Here is a 16,040-nt window from a genome sequence, read left to right as displayed (position 1 = left end):
CCTTTAATTTAGTAGTGTTTTTGTTTAAGCTTCTCGATTTGTCTCTGGAAAAAAAACAGTAACCAACTTCTCCGAGTGACCAAAAACAGTAACCAACTTCTACCGAGTGACCATCTTTCATCATAGACGATCAGCGAGGCAGTCGTCGATTACCCGCGCTACTCGCAGCCTCTACTAATCGAATTCGGAAAACTCGTCCCGACCGTGGACAACATGCGGTACATGGCCAAATGAAAAGTAGTGAAAGTCTAACAATACAATTCCTACCATGTCTCAGTTGATTCAAACACATTGGAATGTTAATTGTATGTCTGCTGCGAAAAATCACTACATTATTTACTTATTAGGGATATTAGGGTAGTAGGGATTTTTAACACATTGAACCGGAGGATATTAATTATCATTCCTAGTAAAATTTCCCCCCAACTTTTAAAAAGTAAGAAATGTAAGTAAGAGTTGTAGTCTGATGAGTTGATATGTGTAATGTGTAAGTTAATGCCCAAGAGAAACCAAAAAAAATCACTACCAAGAGCTCCATCTTAAAAATTATTTATAAAAATAAACATAATACACCTCTGAAAATGAATAACAAAATGTAACTGTTACAAATTCCATTTCCAGAATGACAGACTTTCAGAGCACACAGCCTTAATATATAGTCCCCCGACAGTATTTCTTTTGAATACAAGATAAATCTGAGCTTTATTACAAACACTGTTAAAGACTTTTGGTTACTTTACAATTCGATGGGTTCATGAATTTACAAACACACCCTTTAGGTTTGTTTAAATTTTTCTTAAAGTCTGATATTATCAGTAACTGTCATCTGGTAAACCACAAAGAGGAAGTCAGTCTGTACCTGGGTTTTTCAGACAGCATCAATATGCATCAGGCCGACACTTGAAATGAAGTAAAGTAAATGTGACCTGGGAGGTGATTTGGCATTAAAGTTGGCTCAACCTCTTTGCTTAGATGCACTACTCCATTGGAATTATACTGTAACTGTAGTAAAGTTACTCGTGTGAGACTCATCGTAGTGGACTGAGGCAATACTGTGTGGCTCTGTCGTGAAGTGGTTTGAACCCCAGCTCTCCCTGCGTGGAATTCCTCTGCTACTCTGGCCTCCTCCCACAGTCCAAAGACACGCAGGCTAGGTATGATTGGTGAATGTATTTTTGTCTCTATATGTCCAATATATGTTTGTCTTTATATCTTGGTCCTGTGATATACTGGCGACCTGTCCAGGGTGTGCATCCCCTTTCACCAAAAACTCCACTGGGAGGACTAGTTGAAATAATGCGTCAACTCACAATATGAAATGTACTGGACTGTTACAAAATGATCCATGATAACACAACAGAACAGTATTGTATAGGCCATTGGTTGTCTCTGAAAGGTGAGCTGGTTGCTTTTGAGGTAGTCTGTGATTTGGCTTAGAAGTCAGGGCTTTGCTGGAAAGCAAATAAATAAATAAATAAATGAATAAAAGACATGTTGGCCTTTGCTAGCTCTGTACAAACTGACCCCAAAACTGAAATCAGTGCTTCAGATATCTTCCCATAAATGCTGTTTTAGCACAATACTGTCCAAAAGCTTTATTCATTTCTGTCTTTTGGATGACAGGGAAGCTGGTGAACTGGATCATAAGACCAGTATGCGGCTAATTTTAATATGGCAAGGTTTGAAACAAGAACAAAAAAAGTGTAAACCAGTAGAAACAATATGGCTGGACTGCGTCCTCTTCCCCCTGCGGTCAATCTGACCCCAACAATCCCCTCAGCACTGCAGGGTGCGGGTATTCAGACCGAACCCCCCGTTGGTCTCTCTCATCTTCTCCTTGTTTCTGGCCTGGACGAGACCGAACACCACTCCTGCCAGCGTCATGCGTCCTGCTGCCCGGCCGCCTGCGCGGCAATCTGTGGCAACATTGGCCATCTTGCTGCGCATGGTGCTGATGAAATAGGTGCGGACTTTCCCCTGGCGCTCGCTCACCTAAAATGATAAACAGCAGTCACAGAGTTGACCTATTTCAGATATTGAACACATCACCCCGAGACAGAAATGCGAAAAACAGGCAACATGTCCGGTTTTATTTTATCTGTCGGCCCTTTCTTTCCACCAGCAGGTGTCCCCCTTGTCTTAGCTGTCCCCTACCACCACGTTGGGTTTATTTCTACACTTGTGCCGACTAGTAACTGCCTTTTTCGCTTGTGTCTGTGCCCATTTTAAGATGACAAGCGTTTTCACCTCCTCTGACCGATCAGACATTTTCTGCGGCTGAAGTTACAGGTACAGGTGGAGCTTGAATTTGTGGAGGCGACGAGGGCTTTTCACAACAGACATTTCTACGTGACACGTGTAACGTTCAGGCCCCTGGCGCTGCGCTTGCTGGATTACTAGCGAAGGCTTACTGGGAGACTCGAAATTGAACAGAGCCAGCGCTAATGTTATTAGTTAGTTAGTATCTACTGTGACACATGTGAATGGCTGCGTCACAAAATCCGAATCACTTAAATAGTTGACACAGTAGTGAGCTGTAGATTGAGATTTCATCGCAAGTCTGTGGGTTGTTTGCATAAAGTCATTTTAATGCCCATTTCACGGCAAGGATTTTGAAAGGTTGAGCATATAAAAATATCAGAAGACCCCTCGTACAACATTTTTAATTGTACCCATGACCTGAACGCATTGGAATTGAATTACAGGCCTGATAGAGTTCGCATGCAAGTGATACAAAAATGAACTTCTACATCAACTCACCCCCTTGACAAATATTTCTCCACGCAGCTCCAGGACGAAGCCCCATTCTGCCAGGATCCTGCGAGTGGCCTCGGGTACCTGGATCCGTCCGCTGACACCTGTGCTGTCCATGCGGCTGGCCAAGTTCACCGTTGACCCCCAGATGTCATACTGCGGCTTGGTGGCACCGATCACACCTGCGACCACCGGCCCATGGGCAATGCCTGTTTTGAGGTCAATGGTGTATTTTAGTTTGTTTTTGGAGTGTGCATGTGTGTGTGTGTGTGTGTGTGTGACGTCAGCCACTTTGCCACTTACCCACACGCAGCTGAAAGTTTTTGGCAGTGTGCTTGTTAATCTCTTTCAAGGTCTCTTGCATCGCCAACGCAAACAAAACCAGCTCGCTCAAGTGATTCCACTCGTCCATGGACACCTGAGAGAGAGATATGGTTCGACAGGGAGGGAGGGGGAAGACCGAATTTATCAAAGCCGATGCTGATGATGGAAGTGCAAATATGCTGCAGTCTACGTACAAGAGCGTCTCCCACCAGTCTGTCTGTAGCTAAGCCAGAGGCTGCCATGTAGCAGCTCCCGATGGTCTTGATTTTCTCCACATAGTGGAAGTACGACTCCTCCAGTAACTTGTGAGAAAAAAAACATTTAGAGACAAAGAAATGACACGCACAGTCTCATACATATGAGTTATGCAATGAGAATGAATCCTGTTTGTCCTGGATTGGACGACACCATCTCTTTCTTATTTTAATTAGCTGAAGAGGAAGGTAGATACTGTTTCAATTGCTCTGAATGAATTACACAGTATATATATATATATACTACACTATGTCAGCAAATGACACATGGCTCGACAATATAATGAAATATATGGTTAAACAAATGATCTGAACCTGCTGTTTAGGGCAGAGTATAATTTTCAGTCTCGCGCTCACCTCATCAAAGTCAGCAATGATCTCATTCAGCAGTCGGAGGCAATCCACTCCTTCATGCTTAATCTCTTTCTGCTCAAAGTACTCATTGAATCCAGCAATGGAGGCAAACATAACGCCCACTTCATCATAGGACTGGGAGTAAAGCTCCTGCAATGAAAGTAGCGTCATAATCTTGACAGGTTAATTTAAAAAAACGTATACATTTAGTTACCAAGGTGAGAGGCCGACTGTTGTTCCCAAAGGTTAAGCAGTTCAACAAATCACAATAAAAGTGTGAGGGCATAGAATAAAACGCTTTAAAAGTTCACTACAATATTTGACAGTTGAACAATTCCCATCCCATATTTTTATTACGTTACATGATTCATTTATTTCAATATTCAACACAAAATAGTCAAACTGCCACATATCTACAAGAGCCCAATCATTTAAATTATTTATGAATAACTTTTTTGTCCTCCATCGATGGAAACATTGAAGGCCAAATCATTTGGTAAACTTAAAAGTATACAAGGGTGTTTTTGGTACCACGTCATTCTTGCTCCGGTCCAGGAAATGTCGGGCGACGTGCACGGGCAGGATGTTGTGTAACAAACACTCGTTGTGTTCCCGCAACTCTCTCATGTCCTCCACTTCCTGTTGGGCCTGCAGACGCCACAGGAAGTCCAGTCTGGCAGTGGCCTCCCACTGGAGAACAGAGAGCAGACATAGCATCTATCAGATATTTACTCACCTTCTAATTTTAGCAGTCTTTTCCTTTTGGATTCAGTAATGCAGGTTAGAAAAAAGGATTCCCTGCTGACTACAGCAGAAGCTTCAGGGAAAACCTAAACAGTACCTGTCGTCCGTTGTAGAAGACAGCAACAATAAACATCATCATGAGAAGGATGGAGATTCCTTTTCTCCGGACATAATGAGACCTGTGCAGAAGTTGATGGAGAGAGGTGGAATATAGAGATGTAAATTATGTATTATTTAAGAAAGAGGACAACGTAATTTAAGAGATAGCAGTATGTGTTCTTGCACTGACCTGTGCTGCATATCGTGGCGTGCGAGCGTGAGGAAGGCCACGTGGATGAGGTAGGAGTACACGGCCACCGCCAGCAGCAAGACGGCCAGCTTCAGCAGAGAGTTGAGACGCAGGAACACGGCACAAGTCACCATGGCTATCACACCGCTCAACACAAACACCTGGAGAGACCGGGAAGTCAAGAAGATGAATACATTTTCAGTTTCCTGGGAAAATGCAAATAAGATGAGATAACTTTTGGTAAAAAAACAACAACATATTATTAAGTACATATTGTTTGCAGGTACTGCATGTTTGAAAAATTGGGATGACATGACAGGATATCATGTGAATCTCTTCAGGTAATGTGAAAAAGAAAAAGTAAAACAAATGTATATAACCCTCTCCTGTACCTCAGGGTAAGTGCAGACAGTGAGAGAGACTGTGTTCGTTCTGTCCATCATGTCTGCCTCTCCGGTGTCAGTGAGAATGCACCAGACCTGCACCCAGACACACAGCAAACACCATTCAAATTACATAACATCTCTGACAGCTAACAAACTGAAAAGACGGAGCATCACAGTGAAGCAGAAACGCATTTCTTATTTAAACACATTCGACATTGGAGCTGTTCTTTTTTCTTAGAATTGAATTGGCAGGGAATAGAAGATTTGATGAACCCTTTCACGTCTGTAAATGTTGGCCCTATGTTGTTTCGTCTCTCACCATGTCAATAGAGGTCAAGCCAAAGTTGATGACGATGGCAGTGAGGGTGAGGAGGTTGCGGGCGCTGTTGTTTTCGTGGATCCAGCAGCACAAGTGTTGCAGTGCCGCGGGAGTCCGCTTGAACTCCTCAGCCAGGGCCAACAGCAGCAGCAGCATGTAGGTGAGCAGAAAGAGTGAAAACTGGAGGATGGCCGGGGCCAACCTTCACCGAAAGAATGAGGGAAGGAGGACGAGAGGAAGAAGAAGGAAGCGAGGTAAAAATGTGAGTGAACGAAAATGTGAATCCGAGGTAGGAACCGAGTCAAATTCGGTGATGTATTTCATTCTTGAAACTAACTGTACATTTTTCCAAAACAATCAGTGAAATTAAAAGGCAACAATTTAAGACGGTTAGTTAAGATAATACAGGATAACTGTAGATCAAAATAATAAATCAAAAACAAAAACAACCAATAAAAAAACAAAATAGATACACTTACTAAGTTCCTCCACAAAATAAACCAAGATATATATACTAAGATAGTTAAGGGTCAAAAGAGTGAACTACAGTAAAAAAACAAAACAACCATTAACATATTAATTGAGAGTCTAGGTTCAAATATGCAGGCAGATACCGTATGATGGTTGGTGTTTTCCTACCTGGGAGCAGGGATCAGTGCCTGGGCAGCCATGAGAAAGAGGAGCATGATGAAGGAGCAGACCAAGTTGGAGTTGAACATTTCGTCTCTCATCTGGGAGAACTGGACCATCCAAAGGAGATCAAAGAAAGATCAGCATCAGTCAATCTATGGCATTTCTAGTGCTGATATACGGACATGGTCTTCGTTGACATGTAGGACACAAGTCTTTCCTACCTTACATTCCCCCCTACCCCGCTTACCTTTTCCTCAATGTGTGTGTCCTTGAACACCAGGGTCAGTGGAGTGATGTGCTCCTTGTGCATGCGCTCGCTGCTTCGGACCTCTATGGCATGTTTGATGCGTTTGTTGATCTCTTTGGAGGTGGACTGCCATATGTTGGGCAGCGAGCCGTTTGTAAAGGAGGCCAGGATCTACAGTTACAAGGAGGCGTGAGATTGATCAAGGCACACACGAGAACACAACGATTTCCTTTTAGTTCTTATCCTTGCACCTACACTGTTCATGTCGATGGCGTTCCCGAAAGGGATCTCCGGGTGCCACGTTCTATTTGTTTTCAGGACTCTGGGGGGCTCGGCGTGGTCAACCTTGTCCCTTTCCTCCTGGGAGCAGATGAGGAAAGTGTCGATGTTGTGTCTCCGCAGAAACTCGCTCCTGTCACGGCCATGACCGGCCTCTGTCTTGTAGGTGCCCTCGAGACTGTCCAGAGTCGCCCTCGAGATGTGGATGCGTCTTGGTGACGGAGAAGAGAAGCAGAAAAAAAAATAGTTGGTGATGTACAAAGAGAAGAAATGAATTTCTTTGCTGGTTCCAGCAGAGACACTCACCCTGGTATTCCCCCGGCCTCCAGCATGTTGGCAATGCCCACGTCCCAGGACCAGACGTCAAACTGCCACTTCTGCAGCCCGAGCACCCCACATAGGACGGAGCCGGTGTGGATCCCGATCCTCATGTCCATGTCGAAGTTTAACTGCTTCCTTACCTGCCTGGTGTGGGTGGAAAGTCGAGTTATAATACAACAGCCATATTGTGTGGATATCTGTTGTTTTGTGATGGATAACCATTCATCCTATTTTACTGTGAACTGACAGTTGTGGTCAGAATTTAGGGACCCACTGGGGTTTGGCTCCCCTGACTGACCGTATCGTGCTGATCATAGCCAGGCCCATCTCGACGCAGTAACGGGCATGGGCACGCTGTGGCTCAGGGACCCCTGACACGCAGTAGTAGCAGTCTCCCAATATCTTTATTCGCATGCAGTGGTGCTCCTGTCGTTGGAGGCAAGTTAGAATATAGGCCGGTCTCAAAAATACATTATCTAATATCTGAAAAATAATAAGAAATAAAGTAAAAAGTGACCTCTGCCAGTCGGTCAAAGCGTCCAAAGAGCTCGTTGAGGGTTCGAACCAGATCCTGTGCCGACAGGTTCATGGACAAAAGAGTGAAGCCCTTGATGTCTGCAAATAGGATGCTGCAGAAGAGGAGAGATGACAGTGAAAGAAGGAATTTTAATGCAAATTGCTTTTGAGCTTCCTATCAAAACTGTCCTGCTCGAGTCAACACGTTTGACCAATAGTAAATCAGAGTTTGCCATTAGAAAAAGACGACACCCGAGGGAATCATCTAATATAACAGGCTGATGGTTGGATTGATTGTGGTGTAAATCCTCACTCAGAGATATATGAATGTAAGCCTTGTTAACACTACTGTGTATGTGTGTACCTGACATCTTTGTACTGGTGGATATAGATCTTGTGAAACTCCTGAGGATTGAGTTCATCTTCCAAAGAGCTCATGTCAGCGATCATCTCCAAGGCAACAAAGCGAGGCAGGATAGACAGCACCAGGCGCTCCTGCGTGCCCACATAAAAAGCCCAATGTGACCACCAAAATGTCTGTTTACAGACACTTCAGGAGGGAATTTAAGGAAGCATCGTTTGATCCTCCCATCTACAAATGAATGACTGGTCCTTGTCTACATACGTTTATCCTGTAGCACAATGGCAGTCTTCATCCTACCTGTCTCTGGTTCTCTTGCTCTAGTTTGAGGCGGCCCTCAATGCAGCGCCGCGTCTCCAGGAAAACCTGTCTCTGAGCGTGGTCTGTCAAGTAGTGGATAAAAAAGCCAGCTGTGTTCATACCCAGGTACAGCAACCCTTTGGCAAACACCTGCATTCAAGGGAGAATATATATTTACACCCACTTTTTTTCAAAACCGGGAACGTCCAAAGCTTGTTGGCCTAAGGAAGATAATTAACAGCCTAAACTCTCCCAAGTCCAATAGTAATGTCGTATCAAATCCAATTCATGGATGAACCATGTCTTCCAAAAGAGTGGTTACAGTGAAAATGGGAAATGCACAGAAAGAGGACAGATAAGCAAAGAAAAATAGGGCTTTTACTTTTCTTAGCAAGTGTTTTATACAATCTTATAACACCGTGGTATGCAGGCATATTCCTTCATCAGCAGGAGGAATGTACAATGTCTTGTACAATTGTACAATTTTAAGCATAGGTGGAAAGCACACTAGGTGAAAGTCATATCTTGAAGGATTGTAACCATCAGAGGAGCATTTTTGGTTTGACGTTGAATAATAACTAGGAATTTCAGAAGTACCACTTTGTAATATCAACATTTTAAGAGTCACTCAGCGGATTTCCTCACCTTTCTCATGAGCACTGCATCGTTGTAGTAGTGCACTATCTCCACCAGCAGGTGCAGCACTGAGGTAAGGGAGCCAGCGCACATGGCCCACAGCAGAGGTAAGGGCAGCAGCGTGTATGTGGCGAACAGAGTGAACAAAACGTACCACGACGGGTCTTTTTCTAGTCCGTATGCCAGTCCTCCCAGCACCTGCGTGGTCTGCGACAGCCAGCTAGCGAGGCCTGCATAACGGAGCCACTGCGGGGACATGGAGTCTTTGCAGGTCAACACCACGATGCACAGTGCTATGGCCACCATCATGAAAATGCCCGTCAGGCAGCCCCGCAGTTTGTCTGTGAAGGCCTCCGGGGCCAACGCCAGGTACAGAACCAGCACGTGCAGCTTGGCCAAGGCGTCGATAACATTTGTGATTGCCAGAGAGTTGCGTCTTTGGTGAGAAGAGTGCTGCTGGTAGAGTTTCTCCAGGTCGCGGGACTTGAAGGTGTGCCTCAGGGAGGGTACGTAGACACCACGAATAGTGTGACCCCAGTGCACAAAGAAGTCGGCATCGCCGCCAAAGTCGTGACAGGAACCTCCGCCACTGCTGGTGGAACCGCGGGCCTGGGCCGGGTGGACTCTAAAAGTGGAGGAGCGGCGTTTGGTGACTCCGCGTGAGCCCTTGCTGCGGATTTGTCTGTTGATTTCATCCATGTAGGTATCTGTCACAAAGATTTTTTGTGCCGGTTCCACACCAACCTGTCATGAAGCAACAGAAACCAGATGCTTAAGCGGCACTATAACGGTTCTTCTTGCCGAACATCATACCATCAGTAATTGTATAGTAATGGCTCATCGTGGAAAGCAAACAAATGTTGCCTTTTTAGAAAGTGTCTTTTTATCATCTATGAGGTTTACATGTTCTTCATAATCATCACTGGATTGTGCTTTTGGACCCGGATCTATGGCCCGTTAAAGGGTTCGGTTACCAGAATTACAAAAAATAATTTTCTCACATACAAAGGTAGTTTTAGTTTCACTTGATCACATTTTGCGATGTGACCAAGTGGATTCAAACCAAGAGCCTCCAAGCTGTGAGGCGACAGTGCTAACCACCACATCACCATGCCGCCAGGAATAAGTACAAAAGAATAAAAAAAAACAAAAGCCCACAAACAACAAATCAAATCTTCTGAGTGCGTGACGACCAGTCACCTGGGCGCTGAGCTCCTGCTGGATAATGATGTGTTTCACAGCATTCTGCCACAGCATCTTTTTCCGCCGCAGCCCGGGTGACAGGGTGGCGGTCAGGCAGGGCGGCTCGCGCAGTCCCACAGGGGAGACCTGTGTCGTCTCTGTGAAGGTCACCATGGTGATGGCCTCGGCTGACCTATGCTGTTGGTCTTCGATCAGCAGGAAGCAGCAACCTGGAGTGGGAGCAGTGATATTGCAGTAGGTGAAGGTTAGTGAGGAACTTCTTCAGTGATATTTAGACTTTATCTTTTATTTTTATTTGTATTTATTTATTATTTTATTTATTTGTTAATGTCTAAAAAAGACCAACATGATACAAACTAGAGCTGAAACTAATAGTCCATCAAGTGATACGTTGATTGATAGGATATTAATGAACATTTATTTCTCTAATTTCTCAATCAAAATACCAAATATTCACTATTGCTAGCCCCTTAAACATGAATATCTTCTGTTGGTCGGACAAAACAAAACATTAATCAATTAATCAAGAAAATGCTGAATTAATAATCAATAAGAAATAATTGTTTGTTTCAGCCACACTTAGTGTTTTCTAAACATGTCATCTTCAGTATAAAGTGAGCCCTCCTGATGTAAAAGTATAAATCTTTCATGGCCACACTAACATTGTCTGTGGATTTTTTCATAAATCATCATTAAAAATTCTCATTATAGGCCTTGACTGTCAGCGGCATAAAATGCATGTATTTTGAATGGAAAAAATTCTGGGGGAAAAACAGCATCTCTTGTGTTTATTGTAGAGCTGTCCCAAATGATTATTTTTCAAACGATTAATCTAGCGATCATTTTTTCGATTAATTGACTAATGTAACGATTCATTTGTTTGGCCTCCCCTACCCACTCACTCACTCACACACACACAACTTCGCCTGGCCCCGCCCCTCTTCCTCTCTGAGCCCCTCCCCTACCCACTCACTCACACACACACACACACACACAACTTCGCCTGGCCCCGCCCCTCTTCCTCTCTGAGCCCCTCCCCTACCCACTCACTCACACACACACACACACACACACACGCACAACTTCGCCTGGCCCCGCCCCTCTTCCTCTCTGAGCCCCTCCCCTACCCACTCACTCACACACACACACACAACTTTGCCTGGTCCCGCCCCTCTTCCTCTCTGAGCCCCTCCCCTACCCACTCACTCACTCACACACACACACACACAACTTCGCCTGGCCCCGCCCCTCTTCCTCTCAAATAATGGCTCGATCATTTGGAGATGGATACCAAGTTTCAGATGTGTAGAACTAAAAGTTCAAGCATGATGAATCTCTACCACCATTTACAACAGCGCCATACACCGCAGTACGAGGAGTGTGAAGCCTTCGCAGCCTTCTGCACCGAAACAAACGCCACCACTGGACTGGAGTATGGGACAAGAGTTAATCTAGTTGTTTGGGGCGACTCATCGACGCAAATTATTTGAGTCGACGAATTTATGTAGTCGATTAGTCGACGAGTCGTCCCGGGCCTAGTTTATTGACAATGTTCAGCATTGTCAGACAGAACTGACAACACGTTCAGCACGTTGAAATGAGCCACCTGGTGGGGTCCGGGTTAAGGTTAGGGTTGATTCCGTGTGTGCCAGAAGAGAGGCCACTCTCCAACAAATTATCTGGTGGCCAGATTTACACCTGAGCTCTTTAATGCCCCAGAGTTAAACTCCTCCAGGTCCTTCGGGCTCTCGATGCTGCCGTCCCACCCACTTCCACCAGTCTGTCTCTCACCAGGAGCATGTCTCCGCACTGTACACGCTGATACGATCAAACATTTCTTATTGAAAGAGCCGCAGATTTAATGAAGCCGCCTCAGTGGCAGCTAAATCATTTTCTCGTTGATTGAAGTTGTAGTGTTGTAATTTTAACACTCATAAGGAAAATACAGACTTATTTAGTACATTTCAATACGTACATTTTTTTTCAAGGACCGCTGCATGCTATAGTTTACACCAATTCTGGGGAAGAAAAGAAAAAGCCACAACAAAAATACAACACTGACCTGTGTTTTTCTTACATATTGTATCAGCTCATGTCCTGCTCTTGCCCTGGGATATATTCAGTCAGTTCGTCATAATCCACTTGTGCTGATTCCATCGGACGGGAATCGTACACCAATCTGAAAATTAAGAAATAATCCATAAATGGGAAATTGAAGCATCAGAGCACTCCCCACAATCCAAAAGTGATGAGGAGAGGGAGATGAAGGTCGAGCCAAGATGGGTGGAATCGCTCAGGCAGGGTCATGAGTCACCACCTGCACTCTTTTGAAAATGAAGTCAACAACTCCCTTGACGCGGAGCAGCAGGACTGAGGAGTGCAAAGAGGATTAGCTTGTCAGCAGCCACTCTCACTGGCCCGCGAAGCTGAGGTCGCTGACCCCAAGACGACATCGAAAATGAATGCAGTTCTCTCACCTTTAGGTCAACCAAACCCTTTAGAAGCTGGCTTGACACTTTAATTAAATGGCATTACAATCAGTCTATCTTCATACGGTCTCTATTTCATACAATCTAAATTTTCATTTTTTCATCCACTCATCATTCATTTGGTGCTGGCTCTTAATTGCTTTTGTGCTTCTGGTCATGTGAGTATTTATATGGGCAATTAGATGAAGACGACCTAAAATCATTTTTTGGGACCTGATGGATAAGTTCACGGATCAATCCAAACCTTTGTAAGATGTTTTCCATAAATTCAAACCATGCATAGCATAACATAACTCAGACTTCTTCTCCATTTAAGTGCACAAAGTACAACGGGACAATCATTTCTCTGTATGGTCTTACAATAAAAAGAGGGTCACAAGCTAGTTTTCAATATTGCTTTACTGATATTATTTTACTTTTATATCACTTTTATGAACTGAATCCATGCAGAAGAAAACATTTAATACATACACACACCCAGTCTAATAAATGTAATGAGCTGAATAAATTTCATGAGCAATGCTTCAGTCTAGACACAACAGACCAATCGACTAGCTGATTGATTCATTAGCTGATAGCTTGTTGTCGCGTATTTAAAAGCAGTGATGTATTGGAATAATCCTGTGTGTGTGGTTGTATTATCAATATCAGGCTGGTTACTGTTAAACAAAGATGTTATTGTATTGTATTAGCATGATGTTAGCATGACTTGACTTCTAGTTGTTGGTCCATAGTAATGTTGATTTCACATGTTATGTAATGATTTAGTTTTTGTAATAGTAAGGAATTTGTCTATTAATAACACACTTTTACTTGTAGTTCATCCAGATAAACTACACTGTGCATCAACAGGGTAAAGAATCAGGAGGAATGAATGACCTAAACGCAGACCAACAAAATAAAATGACAGCAGGAACAAGAGGTTTTATGAAGCAGACCTCAGTATCGAAGGCGATAAGATCTGACTAGCCTGCAGGCCCGAGGCCCCTGTGGTCGTAAGCTGGTTAGAGTTTTTGAGACATGCTTTGCTAATTGTGTCCAGGCAACGCACAAAGCCCCTAAGACTGATCTAATGAGTTCCCATCTGTCCCACCATGATTCTGTAGCTCAGACCTTTCTTGCTGATTACTGTTCATCCAAAAATAGCCACCAGGTATTATAAGGTATTATAGGTATTATATAACTGCTACCACATCTCTCTGACACTTGGCAAGCACAACATAGAACCTCTTTGATTATATTTAATTAGCTGTCACTGTTACTGCAAACAATGCGTGAAATCAGCGCAGATCTTCTTGGTAGAAGATTGCATGGCTGTTTATCATAAGCACTTGGCGTTAGAACCTGTCTGTCTGCAGTACACATGTAATCTGTAATTATATTCAGTGGCTCTGTTTGGAGTGCATGTGAGTTTGTGTCCACCAGGAAGAGGAGTTAGGATGGGTTAGTCCACTAAGTGAAAAAAAGCCAGGAGCTAATTAGTATTGAGGCTACCTGCTTTGGCTGTCCACTAATCAGCTGATTCTGATACCGACTAATGCCGAACCCGTAACAGAGCTGAACCTGCGGCCCGTGTGCTTGCCAAAACATTCCACTTATGCTGGAGACAGAGATCTATTTGCGTCCGTCCATGTGTCTCACAAATGCACCGTGTAAACGTGTGTGTGACGTACAGACTACAGTTGGACAGTGAATGCAGGCTAGGTTTTATTGGCAGCTGCACAAAGCTCTCGTAACGAAGAAATGGACAGGTCAGTTCAGGTAAAGGCAAAGATACGTCACAGAGTCGAGACTGTTCTGAAACACTTTCCTAACAAAACTCTTATTTCCCATCAATCGAAATATGATAAATAAGATATGTCGCATCAAAAGACAGAGGCGTGGCGATAGTAAGAAGCACTTGAAGCAGGAATAAATGCTTCTTTTGGAGCTGGCTTTAATGTTAATGTACAGTATTTTATGAGGTTTTGAATTACTGAATGACAAATGTATCTTTAAACATCAACCTCCCAAACCGATGTTTAAAACCTTCACATGAGGCATTCATAGCTTTACTTACTGTTGCTCTCTCACTGTATCTGGTGCCATCCAATTCAAAAAGGGCTCACACACACCAACAGGCGCATGAAGAGCTGTTTAGGACACGCCGGCAGCACGAGGCCTGGCACGACAAAAATAATGTAAGATAAAAGACTCATGGATCTCGTGGCTTAGTGGGGTTAAGTGACCCTGGGAAGTAAATGCCTTTAAAAAAAGGTGGCAGATAATGGCACAGGTCACGCCCACCAATTATTCTTTACTGTATTGCAAAACAGTCAGTTTTAAATCATTTTGAACATAATATGAAACAGTTTTAAGGCAAGACATTAATCTCTAGAATTTGCACATCTTGTTTAAAATTGGCTTACATTTAATTGCCTCTGACTCACTGCTGCCCCCACCTGGTAGAAAAGAGGACTTGCTGCAAAAGCACTACAGGCATTAGGCGAATTTATGTATCCTTTGCTTTCAATCGTTCTTTGCTAAACAAACTGGAGATGTTCGCAGTCTGGATGCTCCAATACCCCTAAATATGTGTGATTATATGAATGGAAAGGCAATGTTATTCTTTTAATACGTTGGATCAGGCATCCACTGATTAATGGGAAAGTAGTGGGGCTAGACAAGGAGTGTGTGTGTGAAAGTGTGTATTGTGGATCCAAAGGTGTGGCAACAAAGTTGTGCTCAGGTGAGAGTGCGGACAAAGTAGGGAATGCGGAGTCCAGTTCTTGAGTTTAGACTGTTTATCTAGAGGCAGTCCAGCAATGGCCAAATAAAAAGTCCATCACAGTTTCTGTAAATATGTATAGTCCAAAGAAGAAGAAGAAGGAGAGAACGAGAGACGATTCCCGAAGAAGGTCCAATTCTGAGAGGATTTACCAGCACCTATGAGATCCCAGATCACAGGAGCCAGTGTGTGCCTTTGATCCTTTGCATTATTGTGTGATAGGATTTCAATTTAAGATCATCAAGAATTTGAAATGAACATTCAAACATATTGCAGTTACTCACTAATCAAAAAGCACTTAGTATGCAAGAAGGGAAAAAACACCATGAATCAAACAAGCAAAATGCATAGAACACCTTAACTTAACTCAGAAATTCCTATTACCGGCCAGCAGTCAGCTTTGAATCACATTATCTAAATAGACAATGGAAATATGAGCCCAATGACCCAATTGATTGTACTACTGCACTATTTCCACTGTTAGTATTTCATGTAAATTCTTTAAATGTGTTATTCTTATTCTCTATATGTTTTGCAATCCGTATATATTTTTTTACATTTATTTGTGTAGATATTGTATATATTTTTCAAGTGTGAAACGTGCTGCTGTTACACGGGAAATTTCCCAGCTTGGGATAACTAAAGTAACCATCTACCCATCTATCTACCATCTATCTAGCTATATCACGTGAATTTCAATATTGCTATCGACGTTTCGCTTCCTTTTATTTCCCATGGTTGCCACACGAATTATAATTTACAGTAACTCAGCTCAGCGACAATGAGGTGAGCACTTACAGTATCCATATCATATTATAACTACACTCTTTAAAATAAATAAATAAATAAAAAACTATATCTCTA

The 16,040-nt window shown here is 43.3% G+C and overlaps 1 protein-coding gene across 3 annotated transcripts; it reads right to left on the bottom strand.

Moving 5' to 3' along the window:
- Positions 1 to 537: 537 nt before the first annotated feature.
- On the bottom strand, positions 538 to 16,023 carry si:dkey-206f10.1 (adenylate cyclase type 8). Of its 3 annotated transcripts, none has more exons than XM_035616987.2 (23): positions 14,818 to 16,023; positions 14,469 to 14,570; positions 11,983 to 12,099; positions 9,918 to 10,129; positions 8,727 to 9,461; positions 8,082 to 8,231; positions 7,785 to 7,915; positions 7,422 to 7,533; positions 7,203 to 7,330; positions 6,890 to 7,048; positions 6,560 to 6,794; positions 6,305 to 6,475; positions 6,064 to 6,164; positions 5,425 to 5,626; positions 5,112 to 5,198; positions 4,720 to 4,880; positions 4,528 to 4,609; positions 4,218 to 4,376; positions 3,690 to 3,836; positions 3,273 to 3,380; positions 3,058 to 3,172; positions 2,761 to 2,963; positions 538 to 1,992 (listed from the first exon to the last, which is right to left on the bottom strand). In XM_035616987.2, exons 4-23 carry the CDS (start codon positions 10,071 to 10,073, stop codon positions 1,777 to 1,779), a joined length of 3,558 nt encoding a protein of 1,185 aa, XP_035472880.1. In that variant the 5' UTR covers positions 10,074 to 10,129; positions 11,983 to 12,099; positions 14,469 to 14,570; positions 14,818 to 16,023; the 3' UTR covers positions 538 to 1,776. The 3 variants fall into 3 exon arrangements, with proteins under 3 accessions (XP_035472880.1, XP_035472882.1, XP_035472881.1); XM_035616989.2 differs by having other exon boundaries at positions 3,288 to 3,380; XM_035616988.2 differs by having other exon boundaries at positions 11,998 to 12,099.
- Between the last annotated feature and the right edge of the window lie 17 nt (positions 16,024 to 16,040).

The sequence above is a fragment of the Scophthalmus maximus genome, chromosome 18 (assembly GCF_022379125.1).
Source record: "Scophthalmus maximus strain ysfricsl-2021 chromosome 18, ASM2237912v1, whole genome shotgun sequence".
Lineage (NCBI taxonomy): Eukaryota > Metazoa > Chordata > Actinopteri > Pleuronectiformes > Scophthalmidae > Scophthalmus > Scophthalmus maximus.
This window is presented reverse-complemented; position numbering and strand designations above follow the sequence as displayed.